The sequence below is a fragment of the Schistocerca gregaria genome, chromosome X (assembly GCF_023897955.1).
Source record: "Schistocerca gregaria isolate iqSchGreg1 chromosome X, iqSchGreg1.2, whole genome shotgun sequence".
Lineage (NCBI taxonomy): Eukaryota > Metazoa > Arthropoda > Insecta > Orthoptera > Acrididae > Schistocerca > Schistocerca gregaria.
In genome coordinates, this window is record NC_064931.1 from 695,489,510 (window position 1) to 695,516,071 (window position 26,562).

General features: G+C 37.7%; 1 protein-coding gene across 2 annotated transcripts in view; it reads left to right on the plus strand.

Annotated features, from left to right (window-relative positions):
* Positions 1-26,562, plus strand: part of LOC126297724 (UV excision repair protein RAD23 homolog B-like) — a 146,538-nt gene that overhangs the window by 13,660 nt on the left and 106,316 nt on the right. For both annotated transcript variants that reach the window (XM_049988865.1, XM_049988864.1), the window contains exon 3: positions 17,791-18,409. In XM_049988865.1, coding sequence (XP_049844822.1) covers positions 17,791-18,409 — 619 coding nt within the window. The remainder of the gene's footprint in view (positions 1-17,790; positions 18,410-26,562) is intronic.

Genomic DNA, 26,562 nt, shown 5'->3' on the forward strand with positions numbered 1-26,562 from the left:
TCATAGCGGTGTGGTTCCTGTTGACTCTATCAGCATTTGGGTCTATATTAGGCATGGCCTTCATCTCAATGGGAAAGGGAAGGGAAAACTGTTTGGGTTTATAGCAAATAACTTGGGAGGGGGGGGGGGGGGCACTGTCACAAGTGGTAAAGTACCAGTGGCTACAAGTGAAAGATCAGCAGTTTTGTAGGATAGGGATGGCAGAAACAAAACATGTACAGAGACTGGCAGAAAATGACATTCACATTCATAAAACAGGCAACCAGAAAGCAAATTTTAATGTACACAGTTCATGCAGACAGCCTCTGATTGAAACTAAAGATACTCAAAAATTGGAATTGGCAGGAAAATTAGGTTCATCCAGTTGTAATTCAGTCAGTGCACAAAATCAGCTATCACTATTGCATCAGAATATCCAAGGACTAAGGGGTTGCTTATTTGTGTTTAAGAATTAGAGTTGAGCAAACCAGTTGATATAATTTGCCTCTCTGAACATCATGTGACCACTGGTATATATATGTTAAATGTTACAGGATTCGAGTTAGCTTCTTACTTCTGTAGAGGAAATATGGAGAAAGGAGTAGTTCCCATATTTGCCAGAAACTGTTTTGATTTCAAGAATATTGATATTAATACATTTTGCTCAGAGCAGCACTTAGAAGCTTGGCCAACAGAAGCAGTATTTCATAATAAGTCCTTTATAATAGTAAGTATATACAGATCTCCTTCAGGGAATTTTAACCTTTTCATAAAAAAACCTGGAATCTCTGCTGTCCCATCTTATGGCAAAAAACAAGGAAATGTGGTTTCTGGGGATTTTAATGTGAATTTATTGAAAAGCTCTGTCAGTGAACAATTATTGCAGTCAGTAACATTATCATTCAATTTATTTCGTGCTGTGAACTTTGCTACTAGGATATGTAAAAATGCTCTGAGACTGCTATTGATAATGTCTTTGTAGACAAATCTAGGGAAAAAAGTCATATCACAAAACCATCTGATCATGATGTGCAGCATCTTGTGTTAAATGTTGAAACTTGTCAGGATTAAAAACCCATTAAATCTGAGTACAGGAGGGTAATAAAAAATTCAAAAATTGAGAAATCCAGGAAATTGCTCAAAGACATGGACTGCATAGTTGTTTACAATACATCTGACACAAATGGGAAAATACAAAGCATTCAGTAATAAAGTTGCCTCCACTTTTGAGAATTGTTTTCCTCTAAAGGTAACTCAACTCACACACAAGCCAAAAAATAAACTGTGGATTACACAAGGAATAAAGATATCATGTGGGACAAAAAGGAGACTCTATCTACTATCTAGGTATAGCTCTCAGGTTAGAATTGTAATGCATTATAAAGAATACTGCAAAATATTAAAGCAAGTAATCCAGAAATCGAAGCAGTTTAATTATGAGAAAAAGATAATTACACCAGGTAATAAAATAAAAACTGTATGGGATATTGTGAAGACAGACAGGTGTGGCCAAAAAGGAAGAGGAACAGATAGCTCTAAAAATAAATGAAACTTTGGTAACAAGTACAGTTAGTGTTGCAAACCTCTTAAACAACTATTTCATTTCTGTTACTGACAGCTCGAGGTTATCAGGTTCAGTGAACAGTTCAATGGAGTATCTGAGACAAGTCTTTAAAAATAACTTCAGTGAAACGGAAATGACACTCACATTTCCCAAAGAATTAGCATCCATCATAAAACCCTTAAAATCTAAGTATTCCATTGGGTATGATAACATATCAACAAAGTTAATCAAAGAGTGATCATGCGAGTTAAGTTCTATCTGAAGTTATTTGTGTAATCAATTTCTTTATCAGTGGAACATTTCCAGATTGTCTAAAGTATGCTGAAGTTAAGCCTCTTTACAAGAAGGGGGATAAAGAGATACCATCAAACTATCGACCAATTTCACTTTTGACAGCTTTCTCAAAAGTATTTGAAAAGATTGTGTTGAAGTGTCTCCTTAAGCATGTCACTGCAAATAATATATTGTCCAAGTCACAGTTTGGATTTCTGAAGGGTTCTGATATGGAGAAAGCTATTTACACTTACAGTGAGAATGTACTTAATTCATCAGATAATAAATTACAGGCTACTGGCATTTTCTGTGACCTGTCAAAAGCCTTTGATTGTGTGTACCACAGCATTCTCCTAAGTAAATTAGTGTGTTGTGGTGTCACTGGCAATGCTGTGTAATGGTGAGAGTCTTATCTATCTAACAGGAAACAAAGGGTGTCATTGTGAAATACCTGTGCAGTAAGCAGTCCGTCTTCATCTGACGGGGAATTAATTACATGTGGTGTTCCTCAAGGTTCCATTTTGGGTACATTGCTTTTCCTTGTGTATATTAATGACCCCTCATCTGTTACATTGCCAGATGCTAAGTTTGTTTTGTTTGCTGATGATACAAACATTGCAATAAGTAGCAAGTGAAGTACAGATTTAGAAATAGCTGCTAGTCAAATTTTCACTGAGTTTAATAAGTGGTTTAAAACTAATTCCTCGTCATTAAACTTTGAGAAGACCTTGTGTATGCAGTTCAGTACCTGTAAGCGATTTCCTTCCAGCATGAATATAAGGTATGAAGACACGCAGATCGAAGAGGTTGACCGTGTTAAATTTCTGGGATTACAACACGATAATAAATTCAATAGGGAAGGGCATACCATAGAATTGCTTAAGCACTTAAACAAGTCAGTATTTGCCGTGAGAATGATTTCAGATGTAGGAGATATAAATATAAGAAAAATTGCATACTTTGCTTACTTTCATTCTATTATGTCGTATGGGATCATATTCTGGGGCAACTCGTCAAACCGAGCAAAAGGTTTTAGGGTGCAAAAGCGTGCGATAAGAATCATTTGTGGTGTAAATTCGAGAACATCTTGTAGAAACCTGTTCAAGGAACTTTGTATTCTAACCACAGCTTATCATTATATTTATTCCTTAATGAAATTTGTTGCAAGTAATACATCTCTATTTCCAACCAATAGCTCAGTACACAGTATCAATACTAGGAATAAGAACAATCTACATAAAGGCCTAAAATCACTTACTTTGGTCCAAAAAGGGGTCCAATATTCAGGAACACACATTTTTAATAAATTGCCAGCAACTACAGTTTTGACAACACTTGGTCACAACAGCCAAGATTAGGTATTTTGCGTATGATAAATTTATTAATAGTGCATAACAGTGTTTCACTCTGACAATGTGTTAATTCTGTAAATATTAGCTGTCCCAGTTTACTGCATTGTATTAAATTATTTTCGACTATCTCCTGACAAATGATCAGGGTAGTATGTATTATATTAAAATGTTTTATGTTCTTACGCCATACTTTCTGACATGTTCCACATCCATGAGAATCATCTCATTTTTTGGGTCTATGGAATGAAAACTGAATCTAATCTAATCATATGCAACATTGTGGATTTCTGCTATAAACATGGTAAATATCTAAATGCCCCACCAAAGGCATCATATCCAAAAATTTATTTTGCCAGCATGAGTACACTACCAAAATGCAGAACATAACACACAAATATGAAAGACAGTTTGTTGAAAGTTTACAATTCATAGGTAATGTCCAAAAATATGGTTTATATTATTGTAGTGGTATTATGAATGATTTACAATGTAGCTTCAATAAAAAGGTAATAAAAAGTATTTACCTCTCATTTCATAAATCTCCAGATAAAATTGTTAATGTTCATCAGATTGGGTACAGGGAGAGTGTATGTCCTTCCAGTTGGTGTTACTGGATCCATTATTGTGACAATGTCACATCTTCTGGATGAAACAAGTGTCAGGTTTGGTAGAAAACATAAATGGTGGAGACTGTTCATGTGGACACAAGAAGCTGGCGTGTACCTCACCTGTTTCTTCATAAGTTTGTAAGACATATACAGCCCACCAATGATTGTCATACAGACAGGCAACAAATTCATACACATTAAAAACATCATTTCTTTCCATATAGCCATCACGGATTCTTCTCTGCTCACTAAAGAAGCGGAATATGTCTTTGTTTCTACTATGCCTTTGTCAGTAGGTATTGTACAATGAAGCGTATGGGTACCTGGAATCATATTCTTGAAACATTGCTTCAACTTGCCAAGATCTTAATCGTGATGGGAAATTGATGCATAATTGAAAACACACAAAGGAATATTTTCTTTGCACCATAGATTCAATTGTTATGTCAAAATACAGTTTTCATGAGGTCACTTGTGGCTGGTAAGTGCAGCTAATCTTCCTGAGACAGATTCATGAAATTCTTGCTGTTTTTGTACTGGACAGCACATCCTTCCAAACAGTAGTAAATGTGTTTTGGAGTTGGAAAGTGACTGCTTAATTGATGAGATTGTGCTAGGAAGAGTACACACATGTTGTGTTTCATAAGTATTTGTGCCTGGTAGTAAGCTACAAATGGGTGAATTCCTTGTACTTCATCCTGAATAGTGAAGGAGTAATTCTGTACAAAATCATTGACAGCAAGATATTCATGTACTATCATTTCTACTTTAATGATTTCAAAGATCTATGACTGCTGCTGGGTAATACATGAGTGTGATAGGAACTGTCATGAACTCGATGCAAACACCTCAATGAAATTGCCTGTTGATTTTATTACAGGCTCTAGAACTACCCTGCCTTTGGTTAGTCAACATTTGTAGGTAATTTCATCAATGCAATTTTCACCAAACATTACAAACAGATTATCAATCAGTTTTGTCAAATGTGGGCAATAGGGACATGCACCTAAGAAACATGCTGGAAGTGCAGGACTGCAGGTAACAAATGCTACCAGTGCTTTTATGATGGTAATGTGTGTTCTTAATACTTCATTAGTTCTTTCAATTTACACCCTTCAACCATTAACTTAAAATTCTGAATGAGACACACAAACAGCATGGGTCCCACTGGCAGAGGCAAGAGCACTGTGCTTTGGCTGCAACTCACTAAATTTTGAGAATCCAGTATTTACATATCTGTATGTATCTTTGAAATATGCATACAATTCCTTAATATTGTGTAACCCTATTGGCTTCTGCTTAAGTACTCTAATTCCATTTTCTTTTACAGAGACAGTCCCACACAGCTCACGTTATTTTCACAGTAAAAATTATGTACATGTTGAATAGCTTTCTCACAACATGTCGTACCTGGCTTTGGATTTGGAGACATTAATTTACTGTGTTCGTTGTTGACTGTTTTGCTCTTGGTACCATTATAATCTGAAGCGGAAAATAATTCTGTAGTTTTCTTTATACTCCAGCTCTTTGGAAGTACTGTCAAAATTTTATTTTGTCACACTCATGTTCTGTATTGTGAAACTAACTTTTCAGCTAGGTTTATGATTTCTCTTTCTTCCTTTTTTCCACACTCTTCTTGTTCCAGTTGTCACATAGTTATGCTCCCTCACTGAGGTAACCTTTTTAAATTTTTGTTTGGGCACTTTGTCTCATGCTGAAGGCTAGTTTTTAAAGAATCCAGTGTCAGATACAAAGCAATTTCAGCTTGACTTATCATCATCTCTGGGAGTACCTAGCACACCTGATAAAACACATGCTGTGGTTGATGTGTTTTGTGATATTTGCGTTTTACATTTGGTGCAAAATTTTCCACCTAGTGATACCTTAGGATACTTGTTTACCATCCACTCCTGAACATTCCTCAAATTCTTCTGTGCTCTTGCATGATCTGCATCTTTAAATGGATTGCAATAGTATGATTTTGACTTGAAATCCATATTTCACAAACTACTACTAAATACTTCTCGCAGCACATGAACACTGCAGGTACAGTAAGTAAACACTGCAGATACAGTAAGTATGCCACACCCATGTAACAAGTTATTGATGATTGATTAAAGTAAAAGTCTTTCTGATTGGCTGTTCACAGCAAGAAATTTTCATCGATTTGTCAGTATAGTAATGACTGCTATTGTCTACTGTTCTGGAAAAACCTGTGTAAGCTGCTCACTGCATTTTGCTAGTGTAGTGATGTAGATGAAATAAATTTTTGGTCATGATGCCTTGTATCTTCATATTTATCATGTCTGTGGTAGGCTGTTTGGGCAATACAATATATTTTATCCAAAAAGAGTTGAAGGTGTTGTGTTTTGAGATATTCGAGGTCAAATGTTTCAAAACCTTGCAGATCTGAAACTGTCTTCACAATTGTCATATACCTCTTTGCAAATTTGTTGTTTTCCACCTCTTACCTGCATCATCAAATGTACTAAATTTGAAAGAAATCTGACTGGGTCTGATTGGGTGCTGCATTGAATTTCCATGGACTTATCCTTCCAATCTTGGCAATACAAAATGCTTCCACACCAGTTTAAACATCATATGTCATCACATGTTTCATCACCTGTTATGGCCCATTTCAGTAGTTCTGCATTGTTGTTGACCGCATCTAGCAACACCTGAGTGACTCACATTTACCACTCTGTTTTTGTTTGAAATTCGATAATGTTGGAACGATTTTACCCAAAACAGCTTCATGACATTAGCCAGTTGATATGCTAACATCAACAGCTACACATCTGATTGTAGTTTGGTGATCATTCATACTAATTTTTTCATTTTTTTATCAGTTGTACTGAGTTGGCCAAGGCAGTCGTTATCTTCAGTGTATTCATGACAACCTTGAGAACACATGTATCACTTATAAACTGTTATTTTACTTGCAGCACACTCACCAAAAACAATATTTAACATTTCTAAAACTTTTACATTTTATTCCCTTCTTATTGTAAAATTTAACACACATTTCCTGTTCCATTTTTATACAAAATAAATAATTGCTGATACTGCCAAAGCACATATAAGTGTTTTGACAGTTGACAATAGACTAAATAGCCAATATGCCAAACACTTTGAAGATAATTTTTGGATATATTTACTAACAGTGACAAAAAAGTTGTGCGAATCGGGCTAATTCGAGAAGCGAAATAACCATTTCCCCATTACTTATTGAACACCCCTCCTATAGTAAGAATTGATTTTGGTTCTGCCTGTCAAAGAAGACCTCTTAGCGGAAACACAATGAGCGAGTAAGCCTTTAATTGCAGAATAATTGCACTGTATTGTGTTGAAAATCCTATCATAATATATACATAATTAGTAATGCTGAATTTTTAAGGGAAGGAGAAAGCCAGCTTACGTACTATGTTAAAATGTGTAAAAAAACAAAAAAATGTAACTGCATAGATCACATACATATATAAAAAATTAAAATATGGTTAGACTAGCTTCTGTTGTCGGTGCAGTCATTCTCAGCCCAGGCTCATATAAGATAGGGATAGAACAAAAACTAGGTGTACCAGTAAATACCTTATACTTAACAATAACTTACATTTGTATAAGAGGCAAGCACTGTGAAATTATTTTTGGTTGTAACAGCACATTAAAAATTAGTATGATTCTGCACATTAGGTAATCAAATCATAGTCAAACATAAAATAAAATATGGCCACCACTACACCGCCTAACTTGTCGACAGCAAAATGAAATGTTTGTGTGCCCATTTGGATTAACTTGACTAATACCTTTGCCGGCCGCGGTGGTCTCGCGGTTCTAGGCGCGCAGTCCGGAACTGTGCGACTGCTACGGTCGCAGGTTCGAATCCTGCCTCGGGCATGGATGTGTGTGATGTCCTTAGGTTAGTTAGGTTTAAGTAGTTCTGAGTTCTAGGGGACTAATGACCACAGCAGTTGAGTCCCATAGTGCTCAGAGCCATTTGAACTAATACCTTTCAAAGTCACAACATAACCTTTTGACATGCTGGGTAGCAGAGTGGGAACTTGTCTGTTTGCTTACTAGTTTACGGACAGACTGAGTATTACCGTGTTTTGTTGTGTGATGTTATGGTGCCACAGTGTATATGAAATGGATTGTGTTTACAGAGGTCTTGTCGGAATAGGCAGTGGAATGATCTATTGTGGGATATTTGTTTACAAATAGTTTGCGAGTGTCGTTAGTGATTAATTTGCACTTCCTGAGTGCTGTTTGTGAGAATAGTATTGGAAGAGTTCATTATGGTTTCTTTGGTGAGTTGTTTTGAGGGTGGCAGTTGTGGGCATGGATTCGTTTGTGGGTGGGGTGTCTTGTTTATGGTTGGAGATCTAGTTCATGAGTAGGTCCCGCAAGCTGCAATGGGGATGATGTAATTCCTACAATTATTCAATATGATTGCACAATATTTGCAATGTTATGTTTATGGAGGAGGTATGAGATTGACCAAAGTTGCTGCACCTCAGACCAGGGACTACACTCATGCTCATAAATGAAGGATAGTTGCTGAATGTAGTGGCACACAATGCGGCACTACAGAAAACTGTTACTAATAGCATAGACACATAGGGAACACACACGACACAGATCTGCAAGCCCACAGTATTGGTGATATGTTGTGAAAACAGTCCCAAAACACATGTGCTACAAAACGCCACTGTTTTTTGCGCATGTACCCTGACATCAGCATGGGATATGATCACCATGCAGATGTAAACAGGCCGCACAATGGGTTGACATACTCTGGATCAGGTGATTGAGCAGCTGCTGCGGTGTAGCCTCCCCATTCTTGCACCAGTGCCTGTCGGAGCTCCTGAAGTGTTCTAGGGGTTTGAAGACGTGCAGCAATACGTCGACCGAGACCATCCAAGATGTGCTCAATAGGGTTTAGGTCTGGAGAAAAGGCAGGTCACTCCATTTGCCTGATATCTTCTGTTTCAAGGTACTCCTCCACGATGGCAACTCGGTGGGGCCATGCGTTATCATCCATTAGGAGGAAGGTGGGACCCACTGTACCCCTGAAAAGGTGGACATAATGGTGCAAAATGATGTCCCTATGCACCTGATCTGTTACAGTTCCTCTGTCAAAGACATGCAGGGGTGTACGTGCACCAATCATAATCTCACCCCACACCATCAAACCACGACCTCCATACAGATCCTGTTCAAGAACATTAAGGGGTTGGTTCCTGGTTCACGCCAAATGAAAATCCAGCGAGAATCACTGTTCAGACTATACCTGGACTCGTCCGTGAACATAACCTGGGACCAATGTTCCAATGACAATGTACAGTGTTTTTGACACCAGGCTTTACGGGCTCTCCTGTGACTAGGGGTCAATGGAATGCACCTTGCAGGTCTACGGTCGAATAGATCATGTGTGTTCAGTCATCTGGAGACAACTGTTCTAGTGGCTGTGGTAAGTTCCCAAGCAAGGCTACCTGCAGTACTCCGTGGTTGTCTGCGGGCACTGATGGTGAGATATCGGTCTTCTTGTTGTGTTGTACACTGTGGACGTCCTGCACTGTAGTGCCTGGACACATTTCCAGTCTGCTGGAAATGTTGCTGTAATCTTGAGATCACACTTTGTGGCACACGGAAGGCCTGTGCTACGACCTGCTGTATTTGACCAGCCTCCAGTCGCCCTAGAGTTCTAGCCCTCATAATGTCATCAATATGTGTTCTTTGAGCCATTTTCAACACACAGTCACCATTAGCATGTCTGAAAATGTCTGTACACTTACTCGCTGCACCATATCCTGACATGCACCATACTCTGACAGGCACCAACTGGACTGCTGCAAGCACCACTGTGTGATGACCGCAGGTCAAATGCACTGCATGGTCATACTCAGAGGTGATTTAAACACGCAAACTTCCCAACAGAGTGTTGTTTCACCATGTATCAGCATTATCCTTAATTTATGAGCATGAGTGTAGTTTGTGTGTTCTGTCTGGAAGGGTTCCTGGTTTGAGAACTCTAGACTGGCCATTTGAGAGATTGTGTTAAGTTGTTATTTTTGCTATGGCTTCATTTATGTATTGGCTGACTTTGGTTGATAAGTATATTTTTTTTAGTTTTATTTTTTATTGTGGCATGTATATTGTGTGTGTTTATGTGCATAAGTGTGCTTTTCTTGTACATTGAAATTGTGTTAACACAATTTTAATGAGTTTTTTGTGTTGTGTTGTTAGCTGTTGGTAATTATGTTGCAGAGTGATTGGTAACTATTGTGGAGTTTGAGTTATATGGATGAATTTTGGTTTTGCGGTACTTGGCCTTTGTTTGAGATTTCCTATACCAATTTTTATTGTGAGTTTGTTACTACTGAGAATCGTTTGCTTGATTTGTGTGGTAGCATTTGTTTTGCTATGTCTTCATTATTAGGATTGTCATATGTTTAGCTTGCCCTTTCTCAAAAATGCGTTATTCTAGCAGTATATCTCCGATGTCAACTTTTTTCATATTATTTGTGACTTTGTGTGTGTGTGTGTGTGTGTGTGTGTGTGTGTGTGTGTGTGACATCACAGTCGCCACATTGTATAAGGCTGAAATAGGGGTGTCCACCATTTTGATGATGTCATAGATCAAAACTGATGGGTGGTACATCATCTTCGGTTTTGTCCATATTTTTACATAATTATACACTTCAAAGACACCATATTGTGAATCACCACGTAGTTGGAAATGAAATGCAGTACCTGTTGTGTTGTTGCCATTTGTTGTTAAGGTTTTCATTTGCCTGTATTATGTGTCTGTTTTGGTTTTTAGCTTTTTCTTAATTCATTGTTGTTTCATTGCTGCAGAAGATGCTTAGTCATTTTTATTTATTATACATCAAACTCTACCTCAATCTAAGAGAATTCTTTGTTACTCATGTAAATGATATTATAGTGTAGGAAAAAGTGTTCGAAAAGGTATAAAGTGTAACCTTTCAGGCCAAGAGTTGACTTGAATTTGTAAGTAAAAATTAGAGTCAGAGGACCATACTGATTCTAGAGGTTGCTTTTACCCCATAACACAATTACGATGTGGCATGATGACATCACACGTACGCAGACAGAAAGAAACCGAGAAGTTGACAGTATTTCTTTATTGTCTGTATTAGTATTTGGAATGTGGGTCCTGGTGGCAATGGTCCGTAACATAGCCTGAAGCCTATTTTCTCTTACATTTGCCTTTGCTGTCTGTTTCAGGGCAGTTCAGACTCATATTTAGTGTTTTGCTGCTAACTAAGCTAGTCTCTGTACAATATCCAGTCTTTCTTACCAGTATTGTATGTACACCAAAAGCTATTTCAGTAGTGTTCCATCTTTGTGGTCCTGAACCGTGCGACTGCTATGGTCGCAGGTTCGAATCCTGCCTCGGGCATGGATGTGTGTGATGTCCTTAGGTTAGTTAGGTTTACGTAGTTCTAAGTTCTAGGGGACTAATGACCACAGCAGTTGAGTCCCATAGTGCTCAGACCCATTTGAACCATCTTTGTGTATTTCTTTTTATTCTTAAAACTGTATGTTACAAACACCCTCGCAAGGCAATATAGTGGTACAGGAACATTTAGGTAATAACAAACAATTCAAAGGTATTTCAACATTATTGTCTGTAACTAATTATTTATAGCTTTGCAAACATCATAAAGACAAGTCAGTGATTGTTTTGTGGATGGTTTTTATACAAAACTTCAGCCTTTTGTAATATTGATCTTGTAAAAGTTCAAGATTTGCACAGATTAAATGAAAAGTGAATGGGTTCTCTCTCACAAAGATCAATAGTTCTTTTTGCATGATAATTACAGTTCTTTTTTGCTCAGTAGGATGGTGGTAGGCATGCTTGAAATTACCAGTGTTATACCCTGTCACTGAGTCTTTTTCTTACTTTGATTTGTTGGCTGTTGTGTGCTCTTGTCTGACTGCCTCCATATTGTAAAAAAGCATTCGGAGCTCTATACTTGTTGCAAATGGAGGTCAGTGCAGCCATAAACACAGTGATCTACCACATTCAGTGTTCGTTTTGGTTTTGCCGGAAATCATTTCACCCACTTTACAGATGGCTGACGATATAAAATCCTACTTTTCAATCTTAATTACAATTTTTATTTGCGAAGTACAGAAAGAGAGAGTAACTTGACAAATTATGATTGGTAGTGAGAACTTAGAGACACATCAAGTGTATCCTCATATTTAATGATGGGGAGTTATTTTGTTTTTGTGGAGGAAAGTTTGCAAACTGTCATATGCTACGTGTCTATTTGGCAAATGAGTAGGCAAATTAAGAAGTTTTTTCTGTTTGTGTTGAAAGTTTTTTGTGGGCTTCATGTCACTATGGGAGATATCACTGGAATATAATTGATGGGACACACCCTGAGGCAGCAAGGAATTGTCAGCATTGTTATAGGGGGAAATGTGGGGATAAAAATTGTAGAGGAAGACAAAGGGTGGAATACAGTAAGCAGGGTCAAATGGGTGTAGGTTGTGATAGTTATGCAGAGATGAAGAGGCTTGCATAGAATAGAGTAGCATGGAGCACTGCATCAAACCAATCTCCAGATTAAAGACAACAACATATTGAGCAAATAGTGTATATCCAACAGAGTTTCTTCAGTAGTTCCATGCATCTGTTTCTTCGCACTTCTACTGTTAGTGGACGGAAAGTGAAAGCAGATCGTGGAGCACGGAGAAGACCCACTGTGGTTTAAAAACATAATATTGAAAATGCCGAGGTTGCTATTATTGTAGCACACTCTGTTCACAAAATAACATAGAAATGATGACAGACAAAAGTTCGTAGAAATTAGTATTTTTATAATCAAATCAATGTGTGAAGCGTACAAACTTCAGCTATTGTACCTTAGTGAGAGACCTTTCTGAGAACCGAAGAAGATTCTGGTCCTGTGTAAAATTAGTAAGTGGATCAATCTGATCGCTTGTTGCCTATATGTTGTGGCAATAGAATACAGCAAAAGGGAAGATGAAATTCTACATTTTGCGTTCAAGGAATTATTTGTGCAAGAGGATTGTACACACATACTGTTGTTTGACGTCACACAGGATATAGTAATAAACACTGCTGGTGTAGAGAAGCAACTGAAAGGGTTGAAAACAAATAAGATGTCAGGTCCAGGCGGAATCCCAGTTCGATTTTACAGATAGTGCATTTATTGCAAATCTCTCACTGACTGTAAAGTCCCATGTTACTTGAAATAAAGCTCAGATGGCTTTTATATATAAGAAGGGTGAAAGACTTGATCTGCAAAATAAGACCAGTTTCCTGAATATTGATTTGCTGCAGAATAGGGTATTTGACAGTTTTCTGGACATTGACTTAAATGATTGAGTATGTCGTTTTATGCTCCTACCATGCTTTTTTTTTCCTTTTGAATTTCAGTATTCTTTTATAAAAACGGAAATGGAATTCAAATAACTTGAATGCCCACTAATATGTTCCATTTGAGTAATGTGATGCCTGCGATTTCACTGGCTAGCTCGCTGCTTCTGCTGTCAGAGTGTTAATTCACAGTGGTGTCTTCTTTTAGAATTTAAGTTGCCGAAAATGGGTTACGAATGATGTGTGGCACCGCACTGTACATGTACATATATAAAAACTCCTGAAAAGTTGTTTTTGAGTATTCCACAGAATGGGAAGATGCATAAAATATGGTTGCACTGTACCGGCAAATTGCCACCACATTGATGCACAAGTTCACTAACTTAATTAAAAATGTGTTGCACTGTGAATTTAACATTAACTTGCGTCAGAGAGATGTTCTTCCACTGTTACATGAAAGGATAGTGTCATTCAATTAAATTTAACTCCTAGTGAAAACTGTTGTTTTACCCAGCTACATCTCAGTTATTTGGTACCTCAGTTGTTGAGCGGTAGACCATCGAATTTTATATGATGACCCCCATAGATCACTGGTTCGATTCTAACCCATTCGATTCTAACCTGTAAGAACACTTTAACGTATTTTTAAAACATGACAGTCCTCTCATATGAAAACAAAATTGCAACACACCAATCACAAACAGAATATTATTGTGTTTTCCTTGCTGCCTACGTGCACTTACAATTGCAGTCTCTGCTCATGCATGTCATGTTCAAAATGATACTTCCAAGTTAATGTGACAATACACTTTTTACTTTATTAGAAACAATGTTTTTTTATTTGTACTGTCCAGCTAGGATCCGTATTGTTTAAAATTTTCCAGTTTCATCGTCTTAGGTAAAAATGAAGTGAGTCTGCTTCAGAAGTTAACCTTAGTTTAAATTCGTAAACTTCATAGCCCTTACGTTTGTGTCACCTGCATGTTGTGCACACTTTGTATCTCTCCGTATAACCTCAACATCCTCCACTTCAGTGTTCTGTAGGCATATGGTGATATCTTCACTGCAAGCAATGCACCCCAAAAAAGTGAATTATTTGTCCACAAAGTAAATGCATTTATCCTCTGTTTTCCAATTCTCAGACTAAGACTAATGTGAAGCCGTACATAACACATCCCACAATTGAAACAACTGATACAATCAGTCCTTGCTAATGCAATTTTTGTATTTTGTGTAAAATTTTAAAATATATAACCTCTCAAGGACTCGAACATGTGTTATTTATCTGGAGTCACACACAGTATCCGCTGCGCCACCGAACATCTACTGGATGCAGCATCTCTGCTGAGTATCCTCTACAGCACAAATCCACACAAAGTTTTGCCAAGAATAATTTTATTGCACTTTGGGTTGTAGCTCATGACTGATAGTCAACATCTAGTTATAATATATGGATCCAGTCTCAAAAGTTCTACAGTTCTTGACTTTGAGTGAGTTAAATGATGTTGCAGGGAGCAGGGAAAAGAGTATCTGTTGTTACAAATATTGCTGCTCTAAATGGATGGAGCATAAATACATCAACTTTCAGAGGGCTTCCACTACCAGCACACACAAAATTCCTTTCTATTGTTACTTGAAAATTTTAATTATGTTTTCCATCACTAAATAGCAATTGTTTATGGAGAAAGTGCATAAAAACTTCGTAACTTCAGCTAATGCTCCAGTAATACGTGTATAGCTTTGTCTTACTCACCAGAGCATCAACCAGTAACAGAGCATCTTTGATCACGAAACCAGATCTTGATATTTAATGATTTTTAAGATTTAATTACATAAAAATAACAGATATTTTGTGAGAAAATTGACCGTAAATGCTATTAAAATGTTATAATCAATCAGAATAACAACAATCCAATCCATATTTTTAACAAAGGAAAACACCCTGTTCTTGAGCAAATTCAGAATATAATAAATTTACATGAGACCTGAAAGCTTCTAGATACATATCTGCGTGGAATTAGAAAGCAGTGCTTGTGTGTAATTCGGCCTGCCCTTTTCCCACACTATATCCCTCAAACCGTGGATGATAACAGGTAGAGTCCATATTCCTAGATTTATGGAAGGCATTTGACACCATGCGCCACTGCAGACTGTTAACAAAAGTATGAGCGCACACAATATTTACCCACGTATGTGAGTGGCTTGAAGAATATTTAAGTCATAGAACTGAGTTTCTTGTCCTTCATGGCAAGTATTCATTATAACTGCGAGCCCGTTCCTGTTCATTATTGCTTTAGCTAACACAGTGGTAAGCTGCACAATACGTGGCAACAGAGTGGTACGACGAAAGTTTTTTTTTTTTTTTTTTTTAAATCTTTTAAAGGAAGAGAACCTCTTGTCATGGTTTACCCGAAAAATGCCTAGTCCTCACACACATAACAACTGCAGTAGACCATGTGTGGCCCTACACCCATTTGCTATACTCCACTGATTGACTCCAGCAACCTCCCCTTCTCACAACAGCTTTGACTTGAAACAGTTTCTTGAATTAAAAAATTCTTGCCCCATTTTGAAAAAAGGGTGCCTTCTTTCTAAACTTGTTTAATAACTGGGCTAACTCTTCTGTTTTGTTGTTATTTTTACCGTTACTGTTACTGCTGAACTGCTTCATAAATGCTTATCTCAGCCTCTGGTAATCCTCAAATTTGTTATGACTGTTTATTGCCAACAAATTTAATTTACTTCTGTCATGGATTTGTTTCCAAATTATGTTCTAATACGTTTTCTGAGAAATGTTTGAGAATTATTTTGCAGGGAGTATTGTTGTGCCAACTGGCCATGAAATTGTCATTCTGACCAATTTCATTTGTTTTAACACCACATAATCACTTACTTCCATCCTTTTTGTGTCTATCAGATGATGAAAAGAATCATTGCAGTCTTCAGTGACACAACACTGGAATTTAATGTATTGGATTTCTTTGGATCATCTTCTATTTCTGGTCATTTTCGATCAAGCAAGCACATCTCGCGCACACACGACCATGCAGCTGAGCCTGGCATTCTGGCCCGAGTTGCCGGGCTTAGTAGTTGTGTGTGTGTGTGTGTGTGTGTGTGTGTGTGTGTGTGTGTGAGGTGTTGTTGCTTGGTGTGCATGAATGGTGTACATTTCTCTCTTTTCCTTAGCTGACGAAGACTGGCTGAAAGCTTTGTGTAAGTGTCTTTCAATTGTGCCTGTCTGCAACTTAATGTGTCTTCTGCACATTAAGTATTAATCTATCTTTCCCAATATTTTATTGTTGGTTACTGCTAGTTCTCCATTCCAAGCACTGGGTGAACATTAATGGTGTTAACAAGTGAGAGTAATTCTGGGATCTTCCCTTGAATGTTCGTCATGTTTACATTTTGTCTGGCTGATGTACAACAAGCTAGATGGCACAGTGGTTGTGGTACTGTGGAACTGAGCTTGGGAGGAGTGGATCTGAAATCACTCTCCAGCTGTCCAGATTCAGGTTTTCCATTAATAACGTGAATGCTGGAATTTTTCCTTTTAAAAGAACTCAATCGGTTTTCTGCTCCGTACTTACTCAATCTGAGCCTGTGCTAGTCACTGATGACTTCTTTGTCAATGACGTGTTAATCTTTTGTGTGTAGACTTAAATTCTCCACAATGAATATGGGTAATCTACTCACCTCGTGGGGCTAATAAACAGAAGTGGGCATTGGGTTTGTCCCGACGATCCCTGTTTCACTCATTGAGCCAACTTTCAGTACCAAGTATTATGTGAGACCCGTTACATTCCAGAAATGCTTTAACCTCTGTTACTTTTTTGTGTTCTACACACCAAGCTACACTGACAGCACATCGTGTACTTCACAAACTTGTGAGTTATATGGGGGAATACTGCAGCATTTGCCTTCACAGAGCAAGACTAAGAACTAATGTGAGCCCAGTAGTTACACAAGGCTCAGAGACCTGGTTTAAAGAAATGAGAGCTTCAGTGGTCAGTTCCAAGAACAATTCATTTTGTGAGCATACACACACCATGAGATGTGCTGGTATTTTTAGCTTCCTCTACCAGTTGCCAATGAGAAGAACTGGCCTCTGCCACACATTGAATGAGTTTTAAAGACATAACTGTTGTAGTTTTTCTTACACCTTACCATCATTTGGTGTGTCGTACATATGTGAACAGAACATGACAATGAAATCCAGATCAGTGTTCTTGAAAGTATCAGATAGCTTAAAATTATGTGCTACATAGGGATGAAATTTAATTTGGTAGATATTTAATTAATTGCAGAGCACATTCCTTTCATCTTGTGCATCTAATATAATTGTAATTCTAGCTGATTGTTAATTCCCTGTTCATTGATAGACAAAATTACACTTTTTTTGTAAAAAAAAACACTGTGATCGAAACATATTCATGAAGATATTGATGAGGTTGCAAATGTTCGAATACTTTTTTTCAGCCATTGATTAGCTTGTTGATTATTTTAAAAAAAACACGCAGTTTTTTGCTGAAGTAACGTTTTTACACAAAGTTCAAGTTTTTGTGGAATAGTGTATACATTTGAGTCCATGTGATTAATAATGAAATTCATGCAAATATTGAGTCTGTTATTGTTTTTTTCCAGGGAAACTACTAAATGACGATGATCCCGTGTCCAAATACAATATAGATGAGAAAAAATTCATTGTTGTTATGGTAAGCAAACCAAAGCTGCCAGTTGTCGAAAATGGTGAAAAAAGTACCGTGGCAACAACATCTACAGAAAACTCTACAGCCACTTCTAGTTCTCAGACTGCTACATCACTGCCTTCAACCACAACTACCACAGCTGGCACAAGCACACCAGCTACTACTACATCAGCATCTGCAACTCCCACAAGTGCTGCAACTACCACTGCTATGAGATCTCCCACTGTCTCAACTGTACCTACAACTAATAAGTCGTCAGCTTCATCGAGTCAGCCTCTGTCCAGCACTGCTCAGAGTGAATCATCATCCACGTTACCAGCTACAGCTGCCTCAAGAACCAGTGCTGGAGAAACTCCTCGTGTGCCAGTGCTAATTGCAGGAAGCGGTGACCCTCATCCTGGAGGAGGTGATGGCCCCCACGTACTTCCCAATCCAAACCAGACCGGACGCGAGGAAAGGGAACAGACTTCCGGTGGTGGAAATGAAGCTTCTGCTCAAAGTGCCCCTGCTGATACTGAATGTGAAAGGAGTGCATCCACAGAAGAGCACAGTGGGTAAGTTGTTCTGCTTCAAAATGAAAAGTGTGGTAATTGTCAATGTTGGCTACAAATGCAATGAAAGCACTTGCATAAGATTCATACAGATATTAAGATATCAGGAAAATACCTATATCTACATGCGTACCCCACCATCTACCCTACAGTGCATGGCAGAAGTCACTTCATACCAAAATTGTGTTGTTGTCCTGCCTATGTAACTCCCACGTGAGCAGGGAAAATGCATAAGTCGTGTCTGTATGAACCTTTACCTTGATTATTTTCTTAATCTGTGGGTGAGAAATATGGTGTAGGTAGTAGAATTGTTGTACATCTGCATAAAGTATCAGTAATAAACTGTACCTGTCTGTCATATCGGCCTTACAAGCATGTTCTGATCTTAGCAGCATATTTCTTGATTTCTTATGTATACTTCCAGAATCAGTTCATAAGGACATCAGATGCTGAAACAATATTGTAGGATAGAACATTTGTGTGTGGTTGTGACAATTCTGCTCATACCTTGGGTTTTAAAATAAAGATTGCTTTTCTTAATGTTGACCCATTTAGCCTGACAGTGGAACTTGATGTAATGGATAACTATTTAATGTTTTTGTGTTCCTCTGTGTCAAAGGGATTTTTTGCACCATCGCATTCTGCTCATGAAAGCATTGTTCATCAAAAAGTCTGTAAATGTTCCTAAATAATTGTTATGTAGGGCTGGCTTCAAATTTTGGTTGTCAACACATGTGAGCATTAAATTTCAATTAATTGTTTATTATCCTTAGACATGTGTGCAGAGAGTTGTTGATCATTGGACCAGCTGAGCTTAACTGGTTCACTACAGTTATGTTATACCAATTCCCATCAAAGCACTGATTGAGTATCCTCTGTACCAACAACTTTTAGTATCTGGAGCCTAGCTTCACCCCAGCATTAAGGCCCTTCAATAGTTAGTGTGTCTTATTTGGTCATCACATTCAAGTTCACACATAATTGATGATATTAATGATACATGTTTAACATCATCTAAGTTTTTATCTTAATTTGCATAAAAATGAAGACATTTATATTTCTTCTAATATCTAGGTCTCAATGCAAATGCATGCTGCTGTGTGTGACATTCTGTTAATTGCATAGCTTCTCAAAAGTAGTTAGTGATGGTCTCTTGCTAGTTAAGCAAACATGTAAATAATTCAGTTTAGTCTATATGTAGATAGCTGTCACAGAGTTCTGTCTGTTGACACTTGACTGTGTGTTATATCAGTTTTATTAAATGTAGTTCAATAATTTCAAGATGTGGTAGTGAAATGTTTCTCGATTAGTTGTCACTCTTTAACTGCTGACCACGTTAGATAGCTCAGAGGTCAGTAATTCCATCTCAACTTTATCGTTAATTTGCCATTTTTTGCTGAGTAATATCTTTATTCATTTGTGAAATATCATGACTAATGTGAACAACACAAAATAGCCCCACACTATTTTCCAGTCTCTCTGGGAGTCACTATTTTTTAGCACTTTCACAGTTCACACGGTTCACAATAACAAGGTTTTTCCCTCTCCCATCTGCTGACAGTTCATCTTCTGGGGTGATGTAGAGCACCTCTTCCTGAAGAACATGTGCCTGACAGCAAGCTGCTTGCTGCTCGATGCATGCTGATTTACTCCTTCTAAATAAGCAAACCACATTGTGGCCACTAGCTGTCGCACTCCTCATCAAATTGACACAGCATCTAATCAGGATTTCACTCCATTGCATCACACTGTTTCCTTATCAGATGCACCAAAGATTCCCTCAGTACTCGCATTTTGCTTCTCTGCTCCTGGTTTCAAATACTGGTTCAGTTTCATGTTACTGTATAGCATTACATGTAGTTGTTTGTGAAAGACGACAGGTGCCAGACTTCTACCACTAATCTAAGATTGCATTATTTCATGTTTTTTGTGGCAGTCTTTAATTTATCCACATTTAAACAGAGCTGCCACTCAGTGAACATGGTGAAATACTGTCTAGTGTTCTGCATTGCCTTACTATCGCCCAGGGGTAATACTTTTTTTGTAGACATCATCTGTGAATAAACGTAGAATGCTGTTGGTCGTAATTGATATTACACACATGGTGTTACTGTCACTAATATATGCCATCCTGTACACAGTTTTATGTTTTACATGTAAAACATTCATGACTGTCTCCGGTCTTATTTTGGTTATGTGTTGACAGTTTTGTAGTGTTAGAACACTATTTTATAAACAAAGAAGATGGAATCTGTGTCTATTATGTTGAAGTATTTGATTACCTCCAGACAAGTACGGTTTCTTGCATCCATTCCAGTTCTCCAAAAGAAGGCTCTTTTCAGTAGGTCATGCTCTTTTTAGAGCTTTATTTCTGGGGTTTTCCAGCTGTTGGATGTAAGTGATATTGGTCTGTTTTTCTGTGCATCGATTCTTTTGCTCATCTTATAAGTGAGAGTCACGTGTATTCTTATCCATCCACATGGTTCTGCACTTTATGTAAATCTTGAACTTCATTGTTCATCACGTCTTCACCTTTGTCATTCTACCTGATCCCTCATACTTCTGGAGTTGATGATTAAAAAACCATTGCTATAATGTTAACAAATGTCCCTTGTAGTTCAGTTCAGTGTGGCATATCATCTGTAAAGCATTTGTTCAAGAAATCCATATCGAATGCCCTTCATTATACTGTCCCCACTGGAAAAACAATTAGTGGAGAGTACTATGGTAACCTCCTGGACAAATTGTAACAAAAGATATTCGAAAAAAGGCCAGGTTTAGCAATGAAGAAAGTCATCTTCCATCAAGACATTGCACGCCCACACACATGCCATCGCCATGGCAAAATAACACGAACTAGGGTACGAATTGTTGCCACACCACCTTATTCACTTGATATGACTCTGTCAGACTTCCATCTCTTCCCAAAACTGAAAATTTTTCTTGGTGGATGAAGATTCACTTCAAACGGAGAATTACAGGCCTGGAGGAAACTCATGTTTGAGATGGGATTAAGGCACTGGAATATCATTGGGTTAAGTGCATTAATCTACAAGGTGACTACATTGAAAAATAAAAAAAAAAGTTTCAGTGATGTAAGTACTTTCTTTCTATTCTGTTCCGAGACATTTTCAAACCACCCTCATATATCGAGTGAGGTGGCACAGTGATTAGCACACTGGACTTACAATTGGGAGGACGACAGTTCAAACAGCGTCCGGCCATCCAGATTTGGGTTTTCGATGATTTCCCTAAATCGCTTCAGGTAAATGCTGGGATGGTTTCTTGGAAAGGGCGTAGCCAACTTCCTCATCCTTCCATAATTTGATTTAACCGATGACCATGCTGTTTTCTCCCCTTCCCCCCAAATCAACCAACCAAACTTTGTCACTAGTATGACAGTATCTCTCGCTTCCACGATGTATTATGCCTCGCTTGCAGACTTGAGCACTTGGTCATACCACTGTAGCTTCCATGTTTTCCATAACTCGCAGCATTTCCCGGTAACTGGCAGTCTACTGGTTATTGACACAGGCAGTTCGCCTTCTGGGAGCTGCCAGGGTATAATTTTTAGAGTCCGCTGGGGTTACTATCCTTGGGCATAATGGTTACTAGGAACTTTGACCCCTCTGGTGGCAGGAAATCCATTGGTTAGATATTTGGATCTGTGAACTTAATATTATGAGAAATAACACAAATGCCTGCACAGTGATTAATAGAGTGCAGTGTTTACATGCGTTAGGTAGGAATTATTTTGCTGCTGAGTGTAAAGATAGCACATCGAGTTGCAGACAGGCAAAATGAAAAGACCATTACACACTCAGCTTTAGAATGTCATAACAGCCACAATTGCGTTCGTAAATAAATTTAACCCCTCGACCATGCTCGATTAATTGATTTCGGCCTGCCTGGCAACGGCAGCGCTGCACTACATGCTCAACAAACAGTGCTTGGTCCCGCAGTTGGCAACATTCAGGAGGCTTTACAAAGTTTGAGTTTTACACGAGCTGAAAGGGTCCACTTGGTATTTTAATATTTGTTTTTGGCAATAGGTTGTTTACCATAATAATTCATGAGGCAAACAAATGCTGAACAGTTTGTAAGTTCAAATGTGGGTACAATGAAATGACGATTGCATTTTCACAGATGGTTACTAACCAACAACTGAGATTTCTGTTCTTTGTTCACAATGTTATTCCTATAAGGTATAGTTTAGAAACATGGTTTTGAAATGTATTACTCGAAGGATGAAATTCTTGTAACATCTATTTTCCAAAAGTATTCTGTGTGCATTTGCTTCTGCAGCAAAAACCTTCATAAGACTGCCAAAATAAATCTATTGTAACATGCTTATTTTCATAGTACACATCTCTGCTGCTGAAAGCTTCAAATTGTGGAGCTGATAGCCTGAGTGGGCTAAATGCCACTTCCTTGAAACAGAAAAATGGACATAAAGTTTAGTGCCTCACATACTTCGTTGAATGCATATTACTTGTACTGTTAACATTATTATGTAAAGTAGACATTGGTGAAAGTATACTTGCAACATGAAATTAAAAAACAAATATCTTGTCCTAAAAATAATGGTACACAGTAGTACATATTTCATGCACTTGTAGATGGCCCATTATGGCTCTAAATTTTTATGGTCAAACTAGAAAAATCATATGTGGTCCCGTATCCAAACCCCCTCTTGCTGCAAAGTTTCCACCTCCAAATTCTGGAAAAATTTATGTGAAATTCATGGAATATAAGATAACAAAGACATTAGGTGCTCATATTTAGTAATAGTTATTTTAACCGCTTCTTGATAAGCTAGTGCCAGAAACCAGTTGGAAGGAACAGCAGATTTAACCTTCATAGTGTTTCTGCCTCTTTTCACTGGTGAAATGTCAGTAATTTTCCAACTTTGTATTTCATTTAGTCAGTAGCGAAATGGTTGATGTGCGTCAAATTTCATGCATTTAATTTTCAGTCATTGTGCCTTTTCACTATCTACAGTTTCCTTGCACATTGAAAATTAACACATTGTATTGATTCATTTTTTTTACTGTAAAATGTTTCTATCTCCTGCAGTGTTTTATGAGATCCACATAATTGTCTACTGAAAATAGAGGTTTGGCTATGTGTTTAACAGACTCAGTACTACTAAAGTCTCTTTCATTTGGGAGAAAAGAATGACCTGATTCTAGAAAGTTTTGATCTATTATCTTAAAATAACTGTGGTGGGCAAGACAGGCTCACGCAACGCGCGCGCACACACACACACACACACACACACACACACACACACACACACACACACACACACACACACACACAAATAACATCATATTTCAGATATGTGTCATAGACTATGATCATAACCGTATTTTACTGATTTTAAGTAAATAGCATGTTTTCAAACATTCCTACCAATTACAGTGTCGACTTGAGGCATAAGGAATACTTTTTACAGGTTTATTTCACCATAACAGTTCCAAAAGTGCAGCATTATTTATGTTGACCATATTTTGATATGCTTAGCCTTTATGTTAACATGTTATTAGCTTTTCAGTTAATTAATATGAGTGACAATCTGGTGGTAAGAAACTTCAAAGAAGAAGAAAGCTGTTACGTTTCAGTACATACCTTCAAGTTGGTCTAGTAAAAATGTAAATGTTGTTTATGCCTGTCTTCTGAATTAGTATTTCCACATTATTTCTTGATTTTCATTTCATGAACCACCCCTGAAATTTGTCCATTTTGCTGGCCAAAATCATCAGTGGACCAGAACATATCATGCATATGTGCCCCGTGTTTCATATCGCCCAAATGTTCAAAACAGTGCAAGCCACATTTACAGTCTTTGTCTGGGTATGTTTCTGCAGAGGCATGTTTCCCACTTGAATTAACATACTCTAGAGTTGAGTTGAGTTTTATTGGTCCTAGCAATCACATATACACAAAGAGTACATTCAGACATTTGACGAGTCAATGCATAACAAAATATTATATTAAATTTGCATTAATTTCATTATTTCTACATTAAATGGTCACTGAGTTACAATATACAGAGCAAATATTGTACAAAAAATTGACTAGATATTTTAATGCAAGTAATGTTTGTATTACAGCAACATTTACATGGTAGATAATTAAATCTGTAGTAACATTTATATGACACATCACTAAGGCAAAGACACAAATTGGTAGTGAACTTCCTGAAGGAACTTGTGGAGGCTATAGAAGCAGTGATGAGTCAAATATGCCTTAGCCGTTGACTTCAAAATTGCCAGGTCATTTATTGTTTTAATTTGTGGGGTAAGGTTATTATAAATAACTTTCCCATAATCCAGAGTTCCTTTTGTATTCAGGGTGGTGTTGGTGGGTTCTAAATGAAAGTTTCCTTTTTGCCTGGTGTTTCAGGAGTGGATATTTTCATTTTTCTGGAAGACAGTGGGCTTTTTCATTGAATATTTTTTCACAAACACAGTTATCTCATACACATATGTACAGGGAATTGGGAGGATATCTAGTCTTTTAAAAGGTCTACAGGTTGTGTTCAATTTTACAACCTACCATTATTCTTACAGTATAATTCTTTTTTGTAGCCTAAAGAGCTTTTGGCTAAGAGAAGAGTTACCACAGCAAATAATTCCGTATTTCAGTTTTGAGTATATATAGGCAAAATACACAGTTTTCAGAGAATCTTTGTTGCAGCATCCCTCTAATATTCTCATTAAGTAGCATGTAGTGTTTTAGTGTCACCGTCTTACTTATATTTATTAACAATTTGTTGTGACTAAACCAGTTTTCAATATTGTTCAGTGTCTCTGTTGTAGACTTCTGGAGCATTTCCATGTCTTTCCTACTCACTAGCACACTTGTATTGTCAGCAAACTTGATGATGATCTCGCAGAATTTGTTCATTCACATATAAAAGGAATAGAATAGGTCACAGAACTGAACCTTGTGGCACTCCATATTTAATGCTTTCATTGTTTGAATAGTGTTGAGTGAGTTTGATGACATTTTGATGTTGCACTTCAACCATTTGTTTTCAACCGCTTAGGTATGACTTTATCCAGTTGTTAGATATTCCTCTAATCCCCATGTTGTCAAGCATAGGCAATCGTTTTGTGTGATCTATGACATCAGAAGCCTTAGAGAGATCTAGACGTATGCCAGTGACATTTTCGCCATTATCTAGTTTCTAAAATACTTTCCTTAATAGTTCAAAAGTTGCTGTATCAGTCGATTGACCTTTTTGGAACCCTTGTTGCACTGTGGATAGTACTTCATGCTCATTCAGAAAATCTGTTACTCTTCTTTGAAAAAATTTTTTCTATGGTTTTTGAGAATACAGATAAGTGGAGCGATGGGCTTGTAGTTAGCCACTTAATTCGTTTTACCTATTTCGAATAGTGGTTTGAGCTTAGCTGTTTTTAGGCATGGTAGGAAAATTCTGGTTTGAAAGGATGGATGTTAAAAACTGCACTATTTTGTACAGAGCCTGTGAACGAGGTCATCTGTTAGGCACTGGTTTCTGCGTCAGTAAGACATTGGCCACTAATGTTTCAGAGTTTGTGTCAGTCAACCCAAGAATATCTGCTCTAACAGTGGATGTAAAGCATATTAAGGCAGCTTTTGTGAACTGTCATGCTCCCATGGAGGAGAGAAAAAGTGAAGTGAAAGACGAGTTCTGTGCACAGCTAAAGGCAGTGATGGACGCTATACCAAATGGACACCTGTGGATCCTCCTTGCTGATATATGCCAAGGTTGGGAAAGAACAAATATTTCAAGACACAACAGGAAAGCACAGTCTATATGACCTAAGCAATGATAATGGGGGCGAGGTTCATCAGCTTCACTACATCATCAGGGTTGTTCATCGCCAGCACAAACTTCCTGCAGAAAACCATACATAGGGGAACCTGGGTGTCACCAGATGGGAGAACTATAAATGAAATAGACCATGTTGCCATTGATCTAAGAACCAAGAGATGGGTTGTAGACGTTAAGACAGCATGGGGTGTTGAAGGTGGAAGTGATAATTTCCTGGTCAGAGGCCTTTCAAACATACAGTGTAAAGGAAGAACGTGACCTAAGTTAAAAAGAGTTGAAAGGTGCCATGTGGAGAAACTAAAAGACCACTGGGCCAGGCCACATAGGA